General features: G+C 30.9%; 1 protein-coding gene across 1 annotated transcript; it reads left to right on the top strand.

Annotated features, from left to right (window-relative positions):
- The first annotated feature begins 13,880 nt into the window (after window positions 1-13,880).
- Window positions 13,881-18,030, top strand: LOC149555411 (ent-kaurene synthase CPS/KS, chloroplastic-like). The gene is made up of 12 exons (XM_089829443.1): window positions 13,881-14,152; window positions 14,489-14,580; window positions 14,681-14,807; window positions 14,895-15,015; window positions 15,104-15,213; window positions 15,359-15,573; window positions 15,910-16,022; window positions 16,121-16,219; window positions 16,314-16,511; window positions 16,971-17,109; window positions 17,256-17,507; window positions 17,623-18,030. The coding sequence occupies exons 1-12, from the start codon at window positions 14,029-14,031 to the stop codon at window positions 17,752-17,754; spliced, it is 1,722 nt and encodes a 573-aa protein (XP_089685569.1). The 5' UTR covers window positions 13,881-14,028; the 3' UTR covers window positions 17,755-18,030.
- Window positions 18,031-20,559: the final 2,529 nt, after the last annotated feature.

The raw sequence follows: 20,559 nt of genomic DNA, 5'->3' as shown, positions 1-20,559 counted from the left end.
AAGTGTCTCACCTAAAATAATAATAAAATAATGCAAAATAATTAAATAATGCATTAACCTAAGTAAACTGAAGTAAGTTTAATAAGTAAATACTTATTTACACCAACAGATGTCTAATTGACATTCAAAGTAGTTTAACTTAAAAATTTGTAATAATTGGAAAGTTATTAATTAACAAGAAAAGAGAGATCTTAATTTATTAATATTAGAAAATGATCAATTTATTAATGCTTGCATATTCATCAGTCTATAAATTTTAATATTTATAATTAAGTCAAGTTGTAGTGTGACCAAAGAGAATTATAAAACAAATCAATTCAAATAGTTTTTAACTATTTTTCATTAAAAAATATTAAAATGAGTTAACGTTTAGTTTTGTTATTGTATATAAATTTTGTTAATACACATTGGGTATGTCATAGATGTATGGAATGAAACTAAATATTTGTCGCTTTCCCTATATCTATCTCTTATCCTCTCTATATCTCCTCACCTCTCTATCGATATCTCTCTATTTCTCTATCTATTTTTCTTCCATCCTCTCACTTTATATTCATCTCTTTCTATCTTCCTTTCCCTCCTTTATGTCCCTCTTCTTCTCAATCTCCATACCTCTCTCTATCTCATTACTCTCTCACTCTCTCTTATTCTTCTCATTGTGTTTCTCCCTCTTTCTATTTGTATCTCTCCCTATCTCTCCCTCCCCTTCTCTACCCACCTCCTTATATTTGTCTCTCCATCTATACCCTATTAGATCTCCTTTTCTGCTATATTAATTGGGGATTCCAAAGTACATACATAATAGTAGGAAATAAGAGTGAAAAAGAGAGTTGAACAACCTATTTGAATGACCATGTCAATAAGCTCTCCTCTTCGCTGACTCTAGAATGGATGTGTGTTTTGAATTGATGAGTTGAATTGCATGAGTTGGTCATCAAGATTATCATCAGGCAAGTCCTTTAATCTTATGCACAAGTCTGCAACTAATGTTCGCATTGAACCGTCAAGTTTCTTACAATCAAATATTGAAGTTGTGGCCTAGCTTTGATGGCACATAAGGATTTTAAGTATGAAGTACCTAAAACGTGAGTGTTAGGCAAACCTATTATCATGGTATCAAATGAGGTTGTTATTATATTCATGTAGCTTGACATCTATAAGGGAGTTGATAGGAAACATGTCTATTGAATCTATACTCCTAAAATGGAAGCTTTGTTTGGGTATTGTAGAGTTTGGACAAGTGGATGCAGATATTGTCAATGTGCATACGAGATGAATTTCTTATGGGTTTGGTGAGCTTCTATATTTTGTATTGCTTACTTTGATGTGACCACCCAAGATTTTGTATAGACAACCAAGTTGAATAACATTGTAGAATGCATCTACTACTTCACTAAAGCAAGTAATGTGGATTCCAGAGCTTTCATTGTCAATGAAATCAAACCCAAAAACCTTTCCATCACTATCTACATTTTTGTATTCATGGATTTAAGTTTTCTCTAGAACTCTACCCTCAATGGACCAATGTCTATGGTATAGATTCAATGATTTAATGGAAAGTGGTAGGAATGGAGTGATGTTTTGGACATAGTAATTTGCAAGTTGGGAAGGCATTGATGCATCTTCAAAAGTTGAAGGCCAGTGGCAATGAGCTATTTGGAGGAGTGGAATTAGAGAGCCAACTATTATTGCATTAATTAAAAGTGTCTCAATGTTTTCAAGCAAGAGTGCCCTATGAAGAAAGGAGTTTATTGTTTAGAATAGGCATTAACACAAAATAGAAAAAAAAATCAATCATAGTGGGAAATAAATGGCATACTTGAAGTTGTTGACCAAATTGCAAGAATATGCCTTTACACAAATAATTGTGCCCATTATTAAACCTTCTTCAATCATTAAATCCTTGTATTTGTCTAGAAGAAGGGCTGAATGGGTGTGTGTACCATCCAAGAGTTGAACTCGTTATTTGGTAATTGTAGAATGAGGTTGTTGAATAGAGTGTAAAGATGTAACTTGTAAGTATGGATCAATAATAGATGAGCCTACAAGAATCTCAGCTAGTCCATCTCTAGTTAAAGTCACCATCATGAGGTATAATGGAAAGGAAGAAAAGACCCTACAAGTAAGTTGATATGATGTAATTAGGCTATGTAGGGGTCAAAATTTGTGTCCCTAAGATCCCAAATCAAGGTGAAGTAGTTTGAGCTTAATAAATTAGATTTATTTTTCCCAAAATAGCATACTATTGCACATTATTTATTTATTTTCTATTTTTCCAGTCCTTTAATTACCCATAAGAAAGGAAAGAGGCTTGCAATTATTTTTGTAGAATTTCATACATTAACATGATTTTCATGTATCAAAGTCAAAGTAAGATTATGTAACATATGGGCAATTTCATTGTTGGAAGAAATTTTCTATTTAAAGATATATATTTCTATTACATTTATGGAGCATGTACTTTCATGTTTATACTGAGGTTGCATACTTTGAAAATTGGAACCCTTATAATTATAGTCTAAAAGTTAACAAAGGAAATGGTCATCCGGTTACATAGTAGGAAAGCAAGAGAAATTATCACATTTTATTCAAGCACTTCTTGTATGCATCAATTATTGAGGGTGTACCACCATTTGCACAGTGTTGGTCATAGTAGATCTCCCTAATGAAAGTGTAGAGCTCCTTTAACTTAATGTAGCCATTCAAAAGTTGTATGATGTCCATTTCTTAAACATAAGGAAAAGAAAGACATTTTGGTTTGAAGTTATCTAGAATGTCATGATAGCTATATGAAACATTCAAAGATAGGCTATGTACGCTACTTGGTAAACTTTTTGGCATTTTCATAGAGCTACTTGCTTCCGATATGAAAGTAGTTGCTTCAACCCCAACCAAGGGGTTGTTCACACTTTTAGTTGAATCCCCACTTGATATTTGGATGATTTCTTGGCTATTTGCATTTGTGGCCAATTCTTGAGAGTAGCAAGCATAATTTTTGTATAAGTACAAAGTGAAGCAATAATTGTGGTAGGTGCAATAGAAAAAGTATTGGCAAGTGGATTGTAAATGGAAAGTTCTTCTACTTTACATTTATTTGTGCTATCTCCAATACATTTAAATAAGTTTATAAATAGAAAATTTTATTGATAAAACTTTATATACATAGTTAAATTCCTTATGTATGTTATAAACTATAGATACTTACATAATATTATATGCTATGTCCTTCAAATTATGAAAAGAGGTAATAAGTAAACTTTATTAAACTTAAACAAAATAAATGTTTGTATTTGTTTACATTATTAAACCCTAAATTACAATTTATTGCAATATGTTATTATTGAAGTTAATCAATTGGATAAAATTACAGATAATATAAATTTGTTGACAATAGTTTTCATATGTATGTAGAGCTATGACATGTAATAATAAATAATTTATATTCTACGAAATAGATACTTTTGCATTAAATATAGTCTTGTTTTCATTGAAAAAAAATACATAAATAATTACAATTTTTTCTAAACATAGTTATTTTTTATTGGCTAAGCCATCATAACGATCAATTTAGACATTTGTACCCATTGAATCTTAAAGAACCATATACAATAAATCAAAATGGCTATTGAAAACCTTTATTTAGTTTACAAAAATAAATTAAAATGACCATTCATCTAGGGAGAACAATAGCACCCCTCCCTTTTATACAACATTAAAAAAAACTCACAATATCATAGAATGACATTTAACCCCATAAACATCAAAATCTTTGCATTTCAAATGGCCTTCTTGACACCCATACACATTTAAGAGTGCTTATACTTGAGACAAACATGATTCTATTGTCATAGTTGTATACCTATGAAATTTTTAGAACTAAATTAGAAAGTGTATAAATACTAACTTATATTGGCTGTAGTATTTTCTTTCATTGATTAGAATTTTTAACATACCTTTCTGTGGAATTAGTTTTAAATATAAATTAATGAGACAAACATGATTCTATTGGCATAGTTGTAAAACTATGAAATTTTTAGAAGTAAATTAGAAAATGTATAAATACTAACTTACATTGGGTGTAACATTTTCTTTCATCGATTAAATTTTTTAACATACCTTTGTATTGAATTAATTCTAAATATAGATTAATGATACAAACATGATTCTATTGACATAGTTGTATACCTATGAATCTTTTAGAACTAATTTAGAAAATGTACAAATACTAACTTACATTGTGTGTAGCATTTTCTTTCATCGATTAGAATTTTTAACATACCTTTGTATTGGAATAGTTCTAAATATAAATTAATGATACAAATAGAAATCATTCAAGCACAAAACCAATAAATTGTACAAACAAACTAATATCTTTTTAAAAAGTACATTATGTTAAACAAAATACTATAATTATTAGCAATTAAATATATTTATTTCAAACTAAAATAAAACATCGATGAACATACTAAGTTTAAATATAGAGCAAATAATTGCACACATTTAATTATTCAAAGTAATTCATAATATTATAAATGTAGCATCAAAATATAATACAATAAAGGTGCAATTAATGTTACAATTAATTGATTTTATTATCATAGTAAATAAAATGTGTAAATATTTATAATACAAACAAAATAATGTGATATATCCATCTTAAAAAGAAATAATTAATTTCAACATTTAACCAAAAAATAATTAATTCTAAAATGTTCATCTATTTTCCACATTTTATTATAAGTATCTAAGCTATTTCCTTTTGATAATAAATTTGAAAACACAAAGTACATAAAATAAATATAAAATAATTCTTAAATAGACACAATATTTCTTTTTTTAATATACATATATCATTTGTATATAAATATATTAATCTTTTAATCTTTTTTAAAAGTGCAAGTAAAATTTAAATAGTTTTATGATTTATTTACTTATTAATAAAACATATAAGAAGAATGTAGAAAAGCATAAATTTTCTATTCAATTGATCATTTAGTATTTATATATAAAACATATAATCCATGAGATTAATTTATAAATATATCTCATATATAAATCTATTTTTAAGCTTTGAAATTATTTACCTGTAATCCCTAATACCATTCTATTTGATTCTTTATCTATATTAGTTTAAAGCCTTTCTAAAATGCAGACACGTTTGTTCTACCTATTTCTTTAACCAACCGAAGAACAAATCCATTAAAATCGACTACCCAAAACAAAGTCTTCATATACATATCAATAGACAATATTATTATTATCTTGAACTGTTACAAATATAAGCTGACCTTTTCGAATCAAATTTACACTTTCATAATGTCTCCACAAAGTTCTTCTTGAATATTGAAACGTAAGATGCATAAATAAACTGTAGGAGAATACTTTATACTAAAATACAGTTTCTGTAGCCTGTGTTCTTCTTTGTGTAGCGTGCTTTTCCAATGCATAGTACTGAAATAGGTTGAGGGTAATTGTTCTATTTATAGGCAGCCAAGAGCATTCACATAGTTTCACATTCCCTAACATTGTTGATCTAAGTGTGTAAGGACTGTCCCTGGAAAACCAAAGCAACATCAACAATCTTCTTAAAATGTGGAAAATTCAATGAGAGTCATAGTCTTTAGAATATTGACAAATCAGAATTAGTTGATTAACTATCATTAACTTTAACAAAATGGATACATATACATATATGCTCAAATTTAAAAGAAACCATAATTTTGTTACCCGAATATCAAGATGTACTGATTATGTCGATCATGTTGATAGAAGCTCAAGAACCTGTCTAAGAACTTAACGGGGGGAATATTGTAGGAGTGCTTTACCACCCTACCACAAAGTTGTTAAGCTTCCCCATAATCTTTCCTGACATGAAAGATGCCCAGTCCAACATCGAGGAAGGCTAACCAAACCAAACAATGAGCAGTAATGGAATTGTGTGGTAAAAATATATCATGTTCTAAACCATTTGTAATCACTCAGACACTCACAATCACATAATTAGATCACGATCCATCTTATGAAAATCAAAATAAATTAATCATCCTTGTTTCCAATTCACATCACAATCTTCATAAATGTATGTGTAATATTTAAGTAACCATCGTAAGTAGGTCATAAAGTGGTATCATCAGCAATGTCACATAAAACCATCCCATTATCAAAATAATACTTTATTAATTTTCACATAAAAACATATCATCATCAAAATCATATGTCCAACGGATATAGTAATTAGGATGAAGGATAAAATGATCACATAATTAGATACATGGAAGCAATATCTTATTAAAATTTGTACAAAATATTATTCTTAGTATCTTCATGAATTGATTAGTGTACAGAAAAATATGTATCACAACAAACAATTCTAGCCAACCTATAGTGAAGCAATTCAGCCAAATTGGGCAACAATCTATGACCAATCATTGCTATAGAGGTTTAGTTCTAAGCTCAAAGTTTAAATGAACTTCCAATGTTTCTCTGAGCATCTTAATTATTTTTCTAAGGACATCATATACCATACTTCATTCATGTAATGTAACAAAACATCAAAGCATCACACAGTCAACACATTTGTATCAATAATTTTTTAACAAAGGAAGATTTCAAAATCATTGCAATATATAATTTGCTAGGTTTGAGTTACCTCTTTTTAATATCTATTTGACACTTGAAAATGGACAACGTTGAATCTTATCTATGTTCAAAATCTCATATTATATTCTAATGCTACCCATGAAGAAATTGGCATAGTCCAGTAACCATCACATGAAAAAAAAATCTTAGTTACTAACATGCTGAATAATTTGTTGCTCACTTACTTTGAACAATTATTCATATCAGAATATTCAAAATAACTGGATTCCATTTAAGAACTTAGAAGAATTCAGTACTAATCCTAAAGGAAGAATTTTAATGTAAATGCTATAACTTTACTACAAAGTATTGATTTTCCATCATTACTGTATCAAGGGTCATAATCATGTGTAAAAAGTAGTCTCACATACACTATTAGATCAACTAAGTTGCAATATGAACCAAATTTAACATGCCTGGTTGTTCTAATAAGTGCTTATGTCCAAAACTATTGAAAGTTCAATACATAGGTACAATGTTTATATATTATTTTAGAAGTTTGGCAACAACTATTAAATTTTCAAGCAAGATACAGAGGTTTTAATTCAGACTCAAAATTTAGATTTCAAGTGATTCTCCTCCTTCATGTTTCACACATAAAAATCTATATTTACATGTACCTTAAGCATTCTATATGGAGTCTGCAACAACATAGCTATCAAAACAAAAAGGAAAACTATCTACCATCAGCAAAGTCCTAGCATTCTCTAACATTTTCCTAATTCGTCTACTAGTTGTGCAATTAATATGAACTTCAACCCTAGACATGTCTCCTCACAACAATCCAAATCTGGATACTCATTCAAGTTCTTGTTCAAAGTAAAGTTGAATCATTAAATTATCTCCAAATCCGCATGCACTAAGATTTGTGGACTTCCACAATAGATGAAAATCTGTGTATGACTGAAAGGTCTCATAGAGCAATTCCTTACTGGTTGAACATGTGGCTTGAAAACCAAAGATAAGGGACATTAGCTCATAGTCCAAAGAGAGAAGAAGAGTGTTAAGAAATGGAATTATCAATGAACAAGGAAACATGTGGTTCTTTACAAAATATCACTTGCTCCCATTCAATAGAAGATGGAAATAAATCTCTTAAATAGAGTTGGTTCAATCTAATCAAGAAAACTACACACAAAATTTTAGGAGAGTCATTTAGTTTTCTGCCAAAGTCATTCCTTACACCCCAACCCCTTGCACATAGATAGAAATAATAATTCTTGACTAAGGTAGAACCAAATACAGAGTATAACACCATGGTTTTGCTATTCCTTTCACAATCAATTTTGAGCTACGGAAATAAATTAGAGATTGAATATAATTAGGAACATAGTACTTGTTGTTTTAAAATCTGAGCCGTGTGATCTTCTATGCTAGCTCGTTCCCTCTCCCCCTTATTTATCCAACCACAGATGGTCTCCTTTTGTCCTCCCTTCTTGCCTTCTACTACCAACTTCATCTCCACAAAAGGTTGTTAGTCCCCCTTTGAAAATAAATCTCCCACTCCATTAAAAACATTTCATAATTGTTTCCCCCTTTTTGAATCCCACTAATCATCTTTTAATAATTCAAAGATGGTGGAGAGACTAATTGATCCTCCATTTCCAATGCTTACATTTGGGAATTAGTTTCATGCAATAATTATATAAGGAGTAATTTTTTTTGATGAATCCACATGGCAATAAGGATAACGATTAATTTGGAAATGGGAAAATAGGTTGTGACATCCTTCCCCAGTAAGGAAATGCATCATCTCGATGCACATATATATAAGAAAAAGAAATCACACCCAATGATATTCAAGAACTCAAATTAGTAGGGTCAAAGTTTAACTTTCATTTTTCACAATAATGCATGCAATCACATTCAATTGTATCAAAATTTTGACTTTCATCTACTCTAATAAGGTCAACTTTTCATTCCCTTAAATGCAATCTACATTTTGTTTGCATGCATTCTAATTAATTCTACACATAATCTCATGGGAACAATCTTTTCAAGACAATATTAACACATCTTTTATATAAGCACATTTATAAGGAATAATTTTAAGATCATTTTCTACATGTGAGTGTGTGAATTCCATTACCATTATACAGTCTTACAAGGTTAGGCTACCTCTCTCTGACAATATTCCCCCTTTCCAATGATGTGTTGTTCCCTCTGTAGCATTACAAGAACAACACCAAATGTCAGTCAAACATATATCATAAATCAATCAATTTTCAATGAAATACCAAATTCAAATACTTTCTTATCTGAGTGCTTCTCAAAATTTTGTAACATATTACCTTAAAATCACATAATATCACACACATACCTGTGCTTACTTATCATACCTTGGCATCCCTAGGATTTGACCCCGCTAGTAGGTACTTCATATCAACATCCTACCATACTTATACATATACACTCATAGTGGTTTTTGCTCATTCATAATATCAGTATCTCAAGGATATCACTTCAAATATTAGGAGTCAACATTAAATTCATTTAATTTTAGGGCTTCTTAACTCATTTTTTAATCACATCTTGATCATGACTAACATGAATAATTAACCATACATACCATACATACCATATGTATCATCTAACATGTCATGCTTGCTAAGTGAGTAATTATCCACAACAATAGGAAAGTGTCCACAAAACAAAATCAAGTAATGCAATCCCATTACATCTAATTCATCATCATTATGCATCTAAATGCTTGCAAAAGTTGATATCCAAATATATTTACATCATAATGCATCATTTAGCTCAAAATTAATGACATATATCTAACCAATATAATAGGAAGATCAATGATAGAAAGTCACTCAATCAAATGTGTCAACATTGACCCATAGTTCTAAATCAATAGTTAGCAACATATCAACTAGGAATCAAATACATAACTCAAGATGACTAAATCATTGATCGTCATTCATTGACAAAGTTGACTAATAAAATGAGTCAACAACTTTCTATAAAGTAGAAGTCACATGGATGGTGAATCATCATCTACACAACACCAATGCAAAATATTATCAAAAGTAGATAAAACAAGGATTTATACATACCCTTTTTGCATTTCCATAGGAAGACCACATTTTCATACGCTTGCCACATAGGCCAAAAATTCAAGTTAGGTTAGTCAAAAGTCGACTACAAATAGTTGAATCAACAAGTAGATAAAATATCTTCCAATTATTAATTCAACTTCATTCTAATTTTCAACTTACATGCCAAAATGATAGATACATTAATAATTACATTTCATAAGCCAATTATTGACCAAATTGTCAAACAAAACATATCATCACATGATAATGTCATAAATGACTATACTCAAGAAGTTGACCCACATGTCAAAATTTATTTCATTGTATGTAAGAACCATGTCCTACTAAGCAATTTCTACATCATCAATTTCAAGTAACATGGCAATAATCAAGCAAAATCCTATTTGAGTAGTCAACAATTATTTCATAAACATAACTAAGGATTAACAATAATTATGCATTTAATAATGTAACACATGATTTTATCCAAGGATTTTGACCTATATGTCATCCATCCATCAAAATGCATGAAATACAATTTAACGTATCATTACCTCAATAGGCATCATAGAAAAATGTCAACTTGCATGTCAGACATGGAACAATAAGAACTTCATACAAGTACAATGTCATGTACCATATAATCAGCACCATTATGTAAATCATCTAGGTATGCTCATCAATCACCTGCAAGGATTAGTATATCCAATTTTTATCAATTTAGTGACCTTAGGCCCTCAAACCCATGTCGTCACCATAGTGTGATTAACCAACATATAAGCACAAGTTGTGATGTATGCCCTTTACACCATTAAATCATCACATAAAATATGGTTTTTGGCACTTTCCTACCCAACCATCAAGCCTTACACTTCCAAGGGATTCTACCAAACACATAGAATGCCCAACTAATACAAAATGCACTTCCTTGGGATCCTACCTAACACGTAGAATTCCCAATCTAGCAATGCCTTCACAACAACATAGATACTTTCTGTGGGATCCTACCTAACATGTAGAATTCCCAACCTAATAATGCCCAACAATGCAAAAAGCAAGAGGTATTTGGTGTAGCCACAAAACATGCTACTTCCCACATATGTCCAAGTAACCATAATCATGGATGTGGCAAGGAGATGAAACATGGGCAAGCATATCAAATAAAATATGCACATAGCTTTGGCCAAAGCATTTTTGTAGTGCCAGTATCACACTGGTAGGTAGAGTGGAAAATGAAAGCAACACTTCTACCCTTCCTTATTTGTCCACATTCAACACCCGCACCAGAAGGTAAGCTTTCCAAAATAAAACAAAATAAAATAGAATAAATGCAAAAGAAAAAAAGGCATGTTCTTCACAATCTACTCCCTTATACATCCTATCATTGCTCCACAATGAGCATCATAGATGACATCACTTTCAAATCACAGGATTAGCATCATCAAAAATACACACATACCCTAGCCACCTCAAGATCAAGGAAATCTTGAAAACAAGATTCATAATACTCAAGTAAATATCCAAAAGGAGGTACAAAAACAAAATAAAAATGAGCAAGAGTCATAGTAAATAGATCACACTAGAAATTGGTGGCTTGGTAGTCACAAAGAACATAAAATTTCAAGCTAGTCCATGATCACATCAAAGTTCATGAAAAATGAACATAATCAAATGAAAAACCAATTCACACAAAGCACAGTGACACTCACTAGTCACCAAGAGGGAGTAGATGTTTAACAACACCTTGCGTCCAAGGGTTGCTAAGAATATAAACAAACTTCACATGCATCACATGAAATTTATCTTGATAATCACACATTTTAAATACATAATGGAACATGCAATACTTTTGCAAATGAAATCCATCTTCTTCTTACTTATCATATTAGGTTACTCAATTAACCTCATAAATCTAGCATAAAATAAAAATAAATTCTTGAACCACATGTGCATCAGATGACATTTACAAAATAAAAAAAAATATTTTCATTGCTATTACAAGCCTAATATTCAATTCATAAGCACTCATAACCTAGTACAAAAGTCAACCATCATTTGAATATCTCAACAGTTATTAGAAATTGACACCTTTCTTGCATCACACATGCAAATAAATAAAAACTTCAAGTATAATACAATAATATGCATATTAAACCATCACATAACTCAAATTTAAATATAGTTATAACTATATGAGATACACAAATTACCAAATCATTCCATAAACTTTCTATTTTGACTATCTTTAAAAGAAAGTATTTGTCAACCCAAAATCTTGACATGCATAAGAAGCATCTTATTCTTCTATGTCAAAATAATCATAACTAGAAGACACACCATGCAACCCATGTCATCAACCCAAATGATAGAATTTAAGCTAGTTGACTTATAGTTGTCTGGCTAGCATAGTGAACTCAAGGCCCAAATGTGGAACCAAGAGCTCTGATAACATATGTAAGGACTACCCCTGCAAAACCAAAGCCACATTAGGCGCAATCTCCCTAAAATGCAAAAAATTCAATGAGAGTAAAGTCTTTAGAATATTGACCAGTCAACATTAGTTGATTAACTATCATTAACTTTAACAAAAGTGATACATATACATATATGCTCAAATTAAAAAGAAACCATAATTTTATTACTCAAATACCGAGATTTATTGATTATGTCAACCATGTTAACAGAAGCTGAAGAACATGTTAAAGGAACACAAGGTCGAGAATATTGTAGGAGTGCTTTATCACCCTACCACAAAGCCGTTAAGCTTCCCCAGATCTTTCCTAACATGAAAGATGTCGAGCCTGACATTGAGGAAGGCTAACCAAGCAAAACTATGAGCAGTAATGGAAATGTGTGGTAAAAATATATCATGTCCTAAACCATTTTTAATCACTCAGATACTCACTATCACATAATTAGATCACAATCCATCTTATGATAGTCAAAATAAATTAATCATCCTTGTTTCCAATTCACATCACCACCTTCATAAATGCATGTGAAATATTTAAGTAACCATCGTAAGCAGGTTATAAAGTGGTATCATCAGCAATGTCACGTAAACCATCCCATAATCAAAATAAGGCTTTATTAATTTTTACATAAAGGCATATCATCATCAAAATCATATGTCCAACCAATATAATAATTAGGATGAAGGATAAAATGATCACATAATCAGACACATGGAAGCAATATCTTATTAAAATTTCTTAAACATATTATTCTTAGCATCTTCATGGATTGATCAATGTATAGAAAAATATGTATCGCAACAAACAATTCTAACCAACCTATAGTGAAGCAATTCAACCAAATTGAGCAACAATCTATGATCAATCATTAATATAAAGGTTCAATTATAAGTTTAAAGTTTAACTGAATTTCCAATGTTTCTCTAAGGGCCTTTATTATTTTTCTAAGGACATCATATACCATACTTCATTCATGTAACATAGCCAAACATCGAAGCATCATGTAGCCAACACATTTGTATCAATAACATCCGGTTGTTCTAGTAAGTGCATATGTTCAAAACCGTTGAAAGTTCAATACATAGGTACAATGTTTATACAATATTCTAGAGGTTTGATAACAACTATTGAATTTTACGATTAATTTGAAAATGGATTAATTTGAAAATGGAAAAAATTACGTTGTGACAAAGTGGTAGCTGAGAGAACAATGATTATTGAGGGTCCCAGAGCATCTCAAACATTTGACAAAGCGTCCACAAATCTTGACATTTGGATTGATTTGGCAGTCATTAATGTTTGGTCACAAATGTCGTACCAAGGATTCTCAGAAATCAAAATTATAATAGATCTATTTCAAATTTGACACAGATTTTACATATTGACACACAGATTTTACAGATTTTACATATACAAATAGAATCATTTCAATTTTATAAAGCAATTCAATATGCAGATGCTCATAAACAGTTGTTGGAACTTGGAACTTCTAATATTGGCAAATATTAAAGCGAGGTTTTTCCAAAGCCTGGAAAATATTGTCTTGCACAGATTACAGCTATGATTCCTCGGGAATATCATCGCACAAAGTAGGTAAAAAAAAAGAATTATTAAACACAATATTTGAATGCCATCGCACTATTTCTATTAAACACCATAGTTTGGGAAGGAACCCTTTTTCTAATTATAGAAAGTGGGATTGGTAGACACTAAGAAGACTGCATTATTTGTATTGAATAAGCAAGCCATGATACCATTTTGTCTGTTTCTGTCCTTCCTCTCTATAAGAAGCAGAGAACAAGGGGTAAGGCAAAACAACTGATTTGTATAGATTTAATTGCTTTGTGGTCACCATTACGAATTCATTTTCCATGGCAGCACTTAGTTTTTCTACCATCTCCACCACTGCCAACTATGCAATTCCTAAGCTGCCATCTTCAAATCTTCAAGGGCGGTCCAGAGATACAAAATACCATGTCTTGATAAGATCTGCAGGTTATATCACGCAAATGTCTTCTTTAGATAAATTCTAAAGCATTCCTGCTTGTTTTAATTTATATTTTTGTCTATAGTCATTATAAATGTTGCAATCTTAGTCAGCTTTTATAGGCTAATAAAGAACATAGTTGAATACTACAATAATTTTGTGGTTAAGCATTTGTGTTTTCCCTATTCATAGTCCAATTTATTTACAGTTTGGAAGGGTACGATTAGTGCACAATCTACAATTTTACACAATCTACAATTTTATACTCACACATATATTTGTTTCACAATCAATTCTATCATTGAGTTTTCTTGAACTGATTTGTAATAATATCTTTAATCTAGGGGCCTCTAATTTCAACTTCAATGGAAGAAAGAATTTCAATACAACAACACATCAGAAAGTCGAATCTATTAGTGTTGAAGATTCCTCCAATGTATTTAACTATATTACCTAATGTACTCTTTACATTTATGTTTACCTTAATCATCATATTTATAGTAAATCTGATAACCACTCGTCTCGTTATATGGCAGGCTGAGAAAGAGAACAAAGAGAACAAATCATTTGGTTCAATGTGCATAGATGATGATATTACAAAGATAAAAATGTTGTTCTCAGAAATTAAAAGAAGATATTCATCTCTTTCTGCTTATGATATAGGTTGGTCTTTAAATATTCTTTTATATAGTTTGATGATATTTTTATAATGATCATGTAAATGTAAGAGACATTTGTTTGTTGGTGCAGTGCACGGTGCTTATCCTATCAATTTGATTCTTGACCTCTCAATGGTAAATCATTTGGAGAGCTTGGGTATAGCAAGACATTTCAAACTTGAGATAAAAGAGGTTCTAGATGATGTCTATAGGTAATTGGGAGATATTTTTCTGACTAATTGTAGAATATTTTATGAATTGATTTCCATATTGTTTGAAATAAATATTCTTCCTGGGTAGATTTTGGATAGAGAATGAAATGGTTGAAGGAATGCCATCAGCATCAGACATAATGACCAGTTCTATCAGTTTCAGGATCTTGCAGTGGAATGGATATGACGTGTCTCCAGGTCTTTTGAAAAAATGTGAAATTTTGGGCATGTAGTTTCCAAGTCAAAGATTGATTATGTACAAGAGTTAATGTGAATTTTTTTATAAAAGTTTTTCATTCCATTTTCATTTCCTATTAATTTGATATCAGCAAAAATCATGTAGATGTCTTTTTCAATTCCCTGAGGGATGGTGACTTCCTACTATTTCTAGAAAATAGTGACCAAGCTACTATAGCATTGCTGAATTTATACAAGGCATCTCAGATGATGTTCCCAGGCAAAAGAATTCTTGAAGAAGCAAAATCGTTCTCCCAAAATTATCTTGAAAATATCAAGATGGGCGATCAAAGTGGAGCTCTCAAAGACATTGAAGCAGAGGTAATCAATTTATTAATTAGGCTGCAAAGCATCTGACAACAAATACATCACACACTAAGTTTCATTCTAATACGAAAAGTATTAAATAATTAAAATTGACTTCTTCTTTTTACTTAATTTTCTTCTTAATGTGTGATGTTTAAAGGTGGCGGCTGACAACAAATACATCACACACTAAGTTTCATTCTAACACAAAAAGTATTAAATAATTAAAATTGACTTCTTCTTTTTACTTAATTTTCTTCTTAATGTGTGATGTTTAAAGGTGGCGGCAAAACACAAGTGTTTAAATTTATTTATGACATAAGTATTTGTGAGTCATTGTGTTCTTTACAGATTAAGCATGCACTGGATGTCCCTTGGATGGCTAGTTTGGAGAGAATAGAACATCTGCGATACATGAAAGCATTTGCTTTTGACAATATTTGGATTGGAGATACCTCTTCTAGGTACCTTTTGACTGGATCTCCATATCTTTATAACCCTTCACTTTTACCTAAATTTTAAAATCTATATGCTTGTAGATGACCTTTTAATTGTATTGCAGCATCCCATTTACAGGAAAGGATTTATTTTTATCTTTAGCCAAACAAGACTTCAATATCTGCCAAGCAGCTCAACAAGAGGATTTGAAGGTGTTGGAAAAGTGGGTAGCTTTTTTGAAATTACAAGAATAATAATACCACCATTGTTAAACTGCTAATTTGATAAGATTTTATGGTGGTTCTCAATATTAACAGATGGACTGTAGACTCTAAACTTGGTGACCTACACTTAGCCTGCTATTTCTCTGCCGCCTCAATACTTTTTAGCCCTAAAATGTCTGCTACTCGGATTGTGTGGACTAAAAATGCTGTTCTCATTACTCTAATGGATGACTTTTATGATGTGGAGGGTTCCATTGAAGATATTCAATCCTTTGTTGAAGCGGTTAAGAGGTAATTCTAAATTATAAATGATATCAATGATCCAAACCATCGCAAAATCAGTTCTCATTACAAAAACCATCACAAAGAAATAGTAGGTATTTATTGGAAAGCCAAATTGGGCTCAAAGAGCACAGGCCCATTTCATTAATTTATAGAAGAGTACATATTAAATTCACTCTTTACTGTAGATCACAGTTAGGTGCAGCAATTATGAAGGATAGGTGAAACAGTAAAAATAGAAGGCTGTAGAAATTATTTGTGCAATTCTAGATAATTCTTGGTCAAATTCTAGTAATTCTAGATAATTCTAGAAACTATTAAAGCTCTATTCTTATTTGGGTCTTAGATTCCTTAATATATATATATATATATATATATATATATATATATATATATATATATATATATATATATATATATAAACATAGAGAAGAGCTACTAACATTCTTTGTTTTAAATGTTATGCAGATGGGACCCAATAGTTTTATGTAATTGTTCAGCTAATGTTAAAATTTTATTCTCTGCTATTTATAACACTGTGAATGATATTGCTCAAGATATATGGATTTTCCAGGGCTGGAACATTGGCACTCAGTTAAGAGAAATTGTGCGTATATCTCCCTTGAACATAAATTATGTGTACATTTTATTTATATTCTATAGATGTCAACAAAATTTACTTGGAGAAGCTGTGCAAACAACAGATCACTAGGGTAACAATATATGAGACCTTTTTTGTGCTTAATTTTATAGTGGTACGAACTGGCAATCTCAATGATGAAGGAGGCTGAATGGACCAAAACTGGATTTATACCATCCTTGGAAGAATACATGGAAAATGGGAGAACATCAATTGCCTTGGAACCAATTATTGGCCCTAAGCTTTCCCTATTTTTTATTGGCCCTAAGCTTTCCGAGCGAATGATCCACCATCACGAGTATAAGAGGCTTTTGCAACTCATGAATACTTGTGGGCGCCTTTTGAATGACATTCAGAGCGACAAGGTATTGAACATTTCTATCAACAAAATTAGGCTTTGTATTAATTAATGAATATTAATGAGATAAATTCTTCAAATAACAAATTTCAATGGAGGACTAAATTGTTCATTTATTTCAGAGGGAGATGAAGCAAGGAAAGCTCACCTCTGTATCATTGTTCGTGAAAGAATACCCAATTGAGGATGCTACTAAGTGGATTAGACTCACTGTAAGTGAAAACACACAAAATATACTCAAAAAATTATTGTAACCAAGTGAGATCCCTCTTGAATGCAAGCAGATATTTTGGAATATGGTCAAAATTATCCAACTATTCTGCCTCCACAGTGATGAATTCTCATCTCCTACCATAATGCTTGAACATATGAAGGCAGTTCTTTTTTATCCTGTTTTATAAATTCTACCCGAGAGTGTTGAGATAAGATGCTTGGGTCTATGAAAAAGGGAAATCCTTCACATAATCTAGGAATTGTAATCTCTTTTAAGTCAATAATTTTAACACGATAGAAAGTCAGGGAGTTGAACATGATTCTGCTTGATTTTGATATTTAGTACATGAATACTTATATTCAGACTTTAAATTAACTGAGCCTCTGCTCTTTCATACTAAAACTAATACAATCTAATTGCTCTTTACAATTCTAAAGAGCTGGACTCTTGGAAAAGTGCTTAACAGAATGCAAACACTCAATATGTATATTAACTGCTGAATAGTTATAGAGGAGACTGGAGATAATATAACATAATAATATTTTTCTTACATCCAAAAAGTGGGCGAGAGTATTCTTGATGGAACACTGACAGGTTTGAAGACTTATTACAAAATCTTTTCAAATCCTTAGAAATTTATTTAAATTTTATTGTTCACCGCACTGTTGGGTGTATGCGTGAAGTCTAACAACCATTCATTTTATTCTCTTTTTTTAATGCTTTTTTTTCTATATTTTTTTGACTCTTCAATTATTTCAGTGTTTATACATATATTGGAGGTTTATTAAACATATTGTATTCAAAGAGATGAAGCTATAGTTGTCATGTAACATCATAATTTATCATTAATAAGAGATTTCCCCTAAAGTGTGGAAGTAGCCACAATTTATGGTGAACCACGATAAATTCTTATGTTCGTGTTCTCTTTTTATCTTGTTATTTTGTTTCTTTTCACTCCACACTTTCAGCATACTTCACAATTGGTATTAGAGCTTGCCATAGTTGCTACGATCAATTTTGGTGGTGAAAACTTTGGACTCCTACAAGATTTGAGAGTGCATAAATTCTCAAGACATAATTTCAGTCTATGGAAAGTTCACATGCATTCATTGTTGGTTAAGCAAGACTTCTCACTTGCAACTAGGGTAAGAACCAAGAAGTTGACTATAATATCAAATGAAGATTGGGAAAATATTGATGAAAAGGAGATGGTAACACTATTTCTTTCATTATCTCAAAATGTCTTCTTCAACATTTCGAACGAAAAGACAAAAAAGGAAGTGTGGGATATACTTCAAAGTATGTGTGAAACAACATCTGCTGCAAATAAAATCCTTATTATAAAGAAGCTCTACAAGCTAAAAATGATGAAAGGGACTGTGATGTCAAATCATATAAATGATCTGAACACATTAATATATCAAGCAACCTCAATCGGTATGACTCAAGATGATGAATCTAAAGCTATCATCTTGTCATGTTCCTTACCTAGCACTTGGCATGTCATATTTAAAACAGTTAGCACTTCAAATTCTGTTAAGAGAAAATTAGTCTATGATAAAGTTGTGGTCACTCTACTTAGGGAGGATATGAGAATAAGTCACCAAGAATCCTCATCCAGTGAAGCCTTGATGGTGGTCATCACCAAAACTAGAGGAAGAAGCCACAATATCGAGAGATTGTTCAAAATGAAGAGAGTAACTAAGAATAGAGGGGTGAATCAGTTACTAAAAAATAATTCCCTTAACCCTAGATGTCAAATCAAACTTTTCACTAATCATGTAATATTGTCCAACTCAATTATAACTATTTTAATGTTGTAACTCAATTAACAAATAAATCTTGTGAATATTAAATGATTTTAACCTTTAGTAACTTAGTTGCAAAAAGATAAAGCATTAAGAAAATAAAATGAACACAGATCACACCAAGATTTAATGTGGAAACCAAATTTGAAAAAAACCTCTCTGCCACTTGTCACAATATTTTTCACTCTTTCGAAGTGAGCCATGTTAAGAGCCAACCCTATTAAAGGTTACAATATATACTATTAAGTATGACCTTATTAGAGGATTTAGATCACCTTGTTAGGAGTGGCTTGGTTAGAGCTCATCAAACACTTCAATATTGAAATGTCACATTGTTAAAAAATTTACAAAAGTGATTGTTCAATGTAATTCTACAATGATTACTGTTGATCACAATGAGATGTTATATGCTTCTATTACAATGGAAGAGGTTAGGAAAGTTTTTTTTAGTATGGGGGTTTGTTAGGAGATTTCTTTACTACTACAGTGGTTAGACGCTAACAAGATTTATGAAACAACTTTCTTTGCAAATTTAGATCTTTGTTATGGCTTGACCTCTAGATCCTTACTGATTAGAATATTCTTTGTAGCTTGTCTTTCACAATTTTCTACTTTGCCTTCGCTCAAATATCCATCTTATTCCATATCTTCCAACCTGTTCTTTATCCTCACTATTTAACCTTTCATATATATCAAGAACTTTGATAAGTTGTCACAAATACCCTTCCAGTTAATCAATAATCATCCAAATAGTTGACCTCAAACAATTAATTATTAAACAATTTTTATTATGTTTTTACTTGGTCAATATTAGGATTGAATGCTCGATTAGTACTAGAATGATCTTCATTACCCAACTCCTCAGTCAATACTGAGATATGCATGCTTAATACTGCCAGTCCTCCATTGCTCAGTTAATATTGACATTTTTGTAACAGATCAATGGCAACATACAATTGAAGAATTATTTCCAACAAACTCCCTTTTTGGCATTGATGGCAACACAAAATGTCAACATAAACTGATAAAGTATCAGC

Source organism: Cupressus sempervirens, chromosome 5, assembly GCF_028749045.1.
Source record: "Cupressus sempervirens isolate cs-2001-9-10 chromosome 5, ASM2874904v1, whole genome shotgun sequence".
In the NCBI taxonomy this organism is placed as follows: Eukaryota; Viridiplantae; Streptophyta; class Pinopsida; order Cupressales; family Cupressaceae; genus Cupressus; species Cupressus sempervirens.
The sequence above is the reverse complement of the archived record's forward strand: the minus strand, read 5'-3'. Positions and strand labels throughout refer to the sequence as shown.